At 64.1% G+C, this 7,077-nt stretch overlaps 3 protein-coding genes across 3 annotated transcripts; 2 read left to right on the forward strand and 1 right to left on the reverse strand.

Moving 5' to 3' along the window:
* Window positions 1-302: 302 nt before the first annotated feature.
* On the reverse strand, window positions 303-1,787 carry MNEG_6777 (hypothetical protein; the record flags this gene model as incomplete). Its single annotated transcript, XM_014044744.1, has 3 exons — window positions 303-351; window positions 416-570; window positions 780-1,787. The coding sequence occupies 3 exons, from the start codon at window positions 1,785-1,787 to the stop codon at window positions 303-305; spliced, it is 1,212 nt and encodes a 403-aa protein (XP_013900198.1).
* A 1,053-nt stretch (window positions 1,788-2,840) lies between these two features.
* MNEG_6778 (short-chain dehydrogenase/reductase SDR) lies at window positions 2,841-4,853 on the forward strand (the record flags this gene model as incomplete). Its single annotated transcript, XM_014044745.1, has 5 exons — window positions 2,841-2,871; window positions 3,735-3,766; window positions 3,930-4,049; window positions 4,317-4,476; window positions 4,720-4,853. 5 exons carry the CDS (start codon window positions 2,841-2,843, stop codon window positions 4,851-4,853), a joined length of 477 nt encoding a protein of 158 aa, XP_013900199.1.
* Window positions 4,854-6,470: 1,617 nt separating this feature from the next.
* On the forward strand, window positions 6,471-7,010 carry MNEG_6779 (Serine/threonine protein phosphatase 2A regulatory subunit B beta isoform; the record flags this gene model as incomplete). The annotated part of the gene is made up of 3 exons (XM_014044746.1): window positions 6,471-6,576; window positions 6,679-6,782; window positions 6,930-7,010. The coding sequence occupies 3 exons, from the start codon at window positions 6,471-6,473 to the stop codon at window positions 7,008-7,010; spliced, it is 291 nt and encodes a 96-aa protein (XP_013900200.1).
* Window positions 7,011-7,077: the final 67 nt, after the last annotated feature.

Raw genomic sequence — 7,077 nt, forward strand, 5'->3', positions numbered from 1 at the left:
GCTGATGTTGCTCCTCCTGCTGCTGCCTCTGTGATTGCTCGGCAGCCTCCAGATCCTGCATGGCTTGATCGATGACCAGCAGCTGCGGCACAAATGGGAATGATGCCACCCAAACTCCAGCCGCCTGCACAATTGTGCATAAGGGCGACCGGGAGAAGCCTTGAGACAGACGCTGGTGCAGCGCCCGGCCCCGTGCCTCGCGTATGTCTGGGCCGCTGGAGCTCGCCTGTTGCATTCGCGCCGAGGTCGCCGCCCAAGCGCAACGCCGCGGCCCCGGGCAGACAGCCCCCCGCCCCTCTGCCTCAACTCGCCAGGCGTGCCGACCGGTCGACGGCCGCGCGGCGCGCGCACCTGCTGCGGCCGCAGGAGGCGGCTGTAGAGCGCGTTGGAGAAGCCTATGACGGTGTAGCAGTACTCCGCCTGCCACTGCTCCAGGTCCGCCACAAGCTCCCGCTGTGCGTCGCCGTCCTCCGCGTGCTCCCCCTGCAGCCGCACCAGCTCCTCGCGCCGCGGCAGCAGGACGGCAAGGCGCGCCTTGTAGACGGCCATCAGCTCCGCCACGGCCAGCCCCTGCGGGGCAGCGGCGGCCGGGGGCAGGGAGAGGGTGGATGCAAGCGGGTGAGCGGCCCTGCTTCACTCCGAAGTCGTTCGGTCCCAAAAGCTGGCTGCAAACGGCTGCAGCGCCATGCGAAACGCGACGATCGCGCTGTAATCATAACGCTGCGTTCCTGCTTCACGCTGGCCGGCTCCTCAGCGGCCTCGGTTTTGTACGCGCGCACCTGATGCCGCGAGAACTTCGCCTGCTTGACCACGAACGCCCAGTGCTCCGGCGACGGGCCCTCCCCCGCCGTGATCGGCGCCAGGGTGTCGAGCCTGTAGAGGCTGACCTCCCCCAGCAGCTGGGGCTTGGCCACCAGCAGCGCGGCGCTCAGCGCCATGAGCTTCGCCAGCTGCTCCTCCAGGCGCGCCGTCGCCGCCGCGTCCTGCGCGCCCGCCTGGAGGCGGTACAGGTCGACGGACGACCGATGGACGTACTGCTGAAGGCGGACTGCGATGGCGGCGACGTCGTACTGCCTGTACCGCTCGAGGGCGGCCGCCGCGCCGTCGGAGAGTTCCATGTGACGCGCCCAGGTGGGCGCGGCCGCGGAGCTGCCGCCGCCGCTGCTGCTGTTCGTGTGGCCCGCGGCCTTGTCGCCCGCGAGGCCGCCGCAGCTGTTGCAGGTGGCGGCGCAGCAGAGCGAGCGGCGGCTGCAGGCCTCGTCGCCGCCGGGGCCGCCCTCATGTCCACAATTACCGCGGTGATCGAACCGCTTGCCGCTGCTGCCACTGCCGCCGCCGCCAGACATGATGGGGGCAACGGCAGCCTCCTCTACAGGGGCCCCGCCGCTGCCCGATGTGCCCGCTGGTGTGTCCACTTCCGGCGTTGCGCTGGGCACTGCGGCGCCTGATGTCTTCAGACGATGCCATTCGTCGCGCAACTCGGTCCAGCCCTGCAGGACACTGTCCTCGTTTTCATCTGCGGCTCCCGTCGCAGACGAGCATGCGCGCAACGGGCGCGTTGCTGCAATCAGGCCCTCCAGGCACAGCACCACCGCCTCCAGTGCGGTGTCCCGGGCTTTGAGCTTTTCATGCTCCTCGGCAAGAGACTGGAGTTGCGCGTGAGTCGACAGCTTCAAGGTCTCGAGCGCCGCGATCACGTCAGATGGTTCGGGCCCCTTGCCAGGGCGTTTGCGACGCTGCACTTGGACTATCGGTATGTTGCGAGTCGGTCGACCCTTGTCCTCCATCACGCCGCTCGCCGGGGGATGCCGCCCATCTCGGCGTCTACAGCCATGTGAAGCCCATGTAGCACGAGAAACTTTGCACTACTAAATAAGGCGCGGCTGCCTCGTTGCGATAGCGTAGTGATGATGCCCGGCATTGGCGGTCCGCAGCCTTCAACCACGTGGGCCGCTTAGTCACGGAGTGACAAGAAGCCCAGCCTGGCGGCTTGCCCGGGCAAAGCTTGACGCAGCGATACCAATTTTGTTGCCATAATACATTTTGCATCCTCTACATCATTGGCAGTCTAACACAGGGACTGCATGCAGCATACAGGTAGTCGCGTCCGATTGACCCACCCAGGGGAGCGCAGCGAGCACAAAGCATGGCCCAAAAGCGATTTATCAAGCACCACTGCGTTGCGGTGTCTCATATGCTTCTACACAGGCCGCCCGTCCTCCGCACTTGCCAATCACACATACTGCACATACATTACATAGGTAACCAATGTACGCAGCTCGAGGCAGGCTGGTGACATTGTGGTCAGCTGTCCGTGTTGCCATACTATATTACATTCGCTGATAAAAAGTTGATCTGCTACACTTTATGGTTGTAGCACTTGGTTTCGTTGGAGGCAACGAATGCAGATAGGGGTTGAACTGCGTGTGTGAGCTGCTCGACAATGAAACCTGCTGGGCTGGGAGAGGTGCGGGATTTATTCTGAGGCCACACGCCAGCAGCGCGCCTCAAAATTCAAAACAGTTGTGGGGAAGGGGTCGCGTGGCTGCTGGTAGTCGGTGCAGTCAACCCCTCCTGCCATTCTCGGCATGCACGACACGCATGCTGTGCTCACTGCTGATCGTCTATACCGGTAGGCAACAAACTCTGGTTTACGACGAGAGAGGCGGGATGTCCGATATGCATGCTTGAACGCTGCTGATTTCATTATGCTGATCTGAAGATCACCGACAAGCAGCCCAATCGCCTTAGAGGCATACAGCTGCAATTCAAATTCCTGACATTTTGTAATATGCGGGTTGCAATCGTGTCTGGCGCGGCACGAAGCGCCGGTATCGGCCATGCAGTTGCGAAAGCGTTGCACGCTTCAGGGTGCGTTGGTGTAGCAGCAACTGAAGCTGACATGCACACTGCCCGCCCAGCACCCTGAACACGGACTTCATTTCCCAATCCTTCGCCAATGGGGACTCCGCTGCACGCTGGCCCACCCTCTCCACGACCGACCCTGCACCACCCTTGACCTTCTCACCCCCTCCGCCAACGAGCACACCCACACTTGCATGTACGCGAGGGAGCGAATGTGCACGCACACACACTCTTTATCTTTGACACACACACACACACACACACACACACACACACACACACACACACACACACACACGCTCTCTCTCTCTCTCTCTCTCTCTCTCTGTGTGTCTGTCTGTATGTATGTCTCACACGCATGCACCTCGCAACGCCCCGTCCCCCCAGTTACCGTGTGGTAGGCCTTGACAACCGGCCCCCTGAGGCTGGCACGCTGTGGCTGGACGGCTCCCCCTCGGCCGACCTGCTGCAGCTGGACCTGGCCGACGAAAGCCAAATAGACGCACTCCCGACGCAGCTGCTGTCCAGGCTTGGCGTTGCTACATGCCACTGCCTCGTGAACAACGCCGGCATCGCAGGCGCGCCGCGACTGATACGCCGAGACTGCTAGTATGTGTGGCCCGCGGCCGTGCGCCCGCCCACCACGCGTGTAGCGTTGCTGAAGTGGGGCTTGTTCAAATACACGGTGTTTTGCTTACTATCTAGCCATGCCACCGGGCCGCGAAAACCTTGCGCTCGTCTTGCGGCGATCGCTCGTGTGCAGACCCCTACCTGCCATCAACCTCCCCTGGAGCCCCAGAGCGAAGGGCTGCTTTCCGCCGGTACATCCAGGCGAGGCCCCTGTGGCAACAGGGCCTCGCGACCCGCAGTTGCCTGGTTGCATTTTGAGCAGCGGGTCAAGGTGTGCGGCAACGTGGTTGAAGGCCCCGAGCATACAGGCTTTTCTGCCTCATACACGCTCCTCGACTGACCTACCTCTCGCACGCATCTCCCTGCTCATCACTGCTGCAGCTGTGGCACCCCTCATCTACGCCCCTCGGCTGCACGATTGCCCCCCTGAACAGGTGAACCTGACGGCGGCCTTCTTGCTGACCGAGGTGTTGGCGCCGCTGATGCCTCCGGGGGACGCCTCCGTGATCCACATCTCATCAACGCGCGCCCTCCAGTCAGAGCCCAACAGCGAGGTGCGGCTCGCGCGGGCGGCGACGTCTATCACATTACTTCATGAAACCTTGCGTACATTTGAGTGTGCATGCGTGTGCTGCTGCTGGTCTTTCTGCGCACGCACAAACCAGGCATGCAAGCATGCGTGCATACGCGCGTGCGTGCGCGTGAGTCTAGATGTGTGCGCGCGTGCATCTGTTCCCTTGCTCATGATATTCTACAGCCCAACATCTAGAACAAACCTTACACTCAAGCTCCCTCCCACCTCCCGCAACGCCCACGCAAAGGGCTACGGTGCCGCGAAGGCCGGCCTTGTGGGCCTCACTCATGCGCAGGCGGCCTCCCTGGCGGGCGTGGCGCGCGTCAACTGCGTCTGCCCCGGCTGGATCGACACGTCGGGCGACGCGGCGTCCCTGCGGCCCGAGGACCACGCCTGGCACTGGACAGGTGAGCGCACGCGGCGCTGAGCAGTGGCCTGCCCCTGGGCCCTGCGCATGTCCATGTCCTTGCGTGTCACAATGCTCTGCCTGCCAACCGCTACGCCAGCCCTGTGATGCGGACACCCTCAGCCTGGCGTTCGCGACGTGGCATGCACGCTGCGTTGCACGCCCGAAAACTCTGCTGTTGTGCGCCGTCCCGGGCCGGCCAAACCCCAAGCACGCGCGTTCCAACACTGCCGCCGCCGCGCAGGCTCTGTGGGTCGCCCCGAGGACGTGGCGGAGATCGTGGCCTTCCTGGCCGATGGGGCGCGCTCCCGCTTCATCACTGGCCAGCAATTCGTTGTGGACGGCGGCGTGTCGCGGCGCATGACCTACCCAGAGTAGCGCGAGCGCCGCCCCCGCGGTGGCGCCCAGGCAGACAAGGGCCGCCTGGCGCGTGAGCCATCGCGCGTTCACCATGCACAGGGCCAAGCAGGGCCGAGCAGGCGCTGACGAGGGCGCTGCAGCACTGCACGGTGACTACTGTTTACATCCGGCAGGGGAGCCCCACAGAGGGCAGGGCGCCGTTGCAATTGCATTTGGGTTGTGATGATGATGTGTCCATTTGATTGCCTTGTACAAACGCAATTCAAGGACCACAACTGAAATTCAGTGGCCGCAGCCCTTGAACATTGAAGCTATAGCGCGAGCGTGGACAATTGGGCAGCTGAATCTGCACACATTGCCACGTGACGAGGGTCGCCGGGGCGCCGCACGCATCTACGTCAACGCGGCCCCGCCGCCTCGGGCGCCGCCATCTCGACCGGCGCTGCCGATGCCGCGGCGTCGCCCGCGGCAGCCGCGAGAGCTTTCAGCTCGCGCGCTGCGGCGGCCGCATGACCGAGGCGCTCCAACAGCGGCCGCAGCTGGCGGCTGACGGCCAGGAGCTCATTGCCATCTCTGACCAGGTCGGCAGTGGAGGCCTGCGGCGAATGCCCACGTGCGCGCCGCGGCGGTGCGAGGGTGGGTGCACATGGGCGGGTGGGGCCGGGGTTGGGCAAGGGCGCGTGCAGTGCTGAGGCCTGCGGTCGCATGCGGTGCCAGGGCGCACAGCTGGGACTCGAGCGCCCAGGTACAGCTGCGCGCCAGCCGCGCCACCCCAGGGAAGCGCCCAAGGCGGGCAGGACACAGGCTTCAGAAAGACGCAGACTCAGTCCCTCCCCCGTGCTTGCCTGCAGCTGCTGCGCGGCCGCCTCGTGCACCAGCACATTTTCAAGCACAAACTCGCACAGCTGCCGCGACTGCGCGTTGGCGCTTTGCGACAGCCGCAAGACCTCTGCAGCCACACGAGGCGGGCAGGTGCCGAGCGCCTTGGCCAGCGGCGGCGGGGTCAATGACGCATCATTGGCGGATGGGGCCGGTGCAGGCGGCGCACTCGGGGCAGGTGTGCCACCAGCTCTGCTGCCGCCTGACGGCGCGCCACCACCGTCGACCCGCAGCATGGGTAGCAGCTAAGTTCTTGATGGGATATCAGGACATCGAAAAGAAACGCTAGCAAAGGCCTTGCACGCTTTCTAGCATGACATTCGAATGGTGCAGATCATCATCAGTGATCTGCGCGTCGTGTTTGAGGTGACACCCGACGAGCATCATATGACTACGACACCATACTAACAATGTGCATACCTGTACGGGAAGCTTGGACTGCTAGGGGCACAAGTGCTGCTGCAGCAGCTTCGAGCCACCCTCAAAACGTACCCGGGGCCTACGTTATTTTGCGGGGTATGCGTCCGGCGCCACCGGGGGCTTGCATGGAATCCACACGTAGCCGAACGCATCTTTCACAGCAACACCCTTTCACAAGTCAAGCGGGCTCCATCACAGCTCTTGCCGTCCAGCGCGCCGGCTGCAGCTGGGGGCCGGGTGATCGCATCTTCACAGCATCCAAACCAATATCGGCAGCCTAGGCGCACATATACACCGCGGCAGCCGCGCCATGGTGGTGTAGCTGAGTTGGCCCGTATGCTGGATAAGGGGCCCGCGGGGGCCGCACCTGGCCCCGGGGTGCCCGAATGGCAGTTCTTGCAGTGCTTTGGCGAGCGTACACCGGGCGAGGAGGTCCAGGAGGGTGAGCTCACCAAGGGGCAGGCATGACATGGCTCGGGCAGTGGCGGGCTTTGCTCCCTGGCCATCCGCTCAGTCGGCCCCCCGATCGCTTCCGATTGCTCAGCTGATGTCATATCAACGGTGGAGTTCGATGCGGACGGCTCCTACCTGGCGACGGGCGACAGGGGAGGTCGCGTGGTGCTGTTTGAGCGGGTGCCGATGCAAAAGGTGCGCGCGCGGCACGTGCGGCCCGGCGCGCTCCATGCACCAAGCTGCCATCAGCAGCATTATAGGCAATCTTGCAAATAAGGGCTGCCAGCGTTGCGGACTGCAGGCGATGGGGCGTGGCGCCGCACGACGCGCCGTTACCGCCAGCATGCGACACGGCGGGCTGGGCGGCCCGGCGCTTGCGCGAACGCAGCCGCCGCAGTGTGCTCCCACGCCGCGCCCAAATGACCTGCACGGCTTGACCCCGCGCTGCCTGGCAGCCATGAACCCCTCCGTCGCAACCATACCCCCAACA

This window comes from Monoraphidium neglectum (assembly GCF_000611645.1).
Source record: "Monoraphidium neglectum strain SAG 48.87 unplaced genomic scaffold scaffold01136, whole genome shotgun sequence".
In the NCBI taxonomy this organism is placed as follows: domain Eukaryota; kingdom Viridiplantae; phylum Chlorophyta; class Chlorophyceae; order Sphaeropleales; family Selenastraceae; genus Monoraphidium; species Monoraphidium neglectum.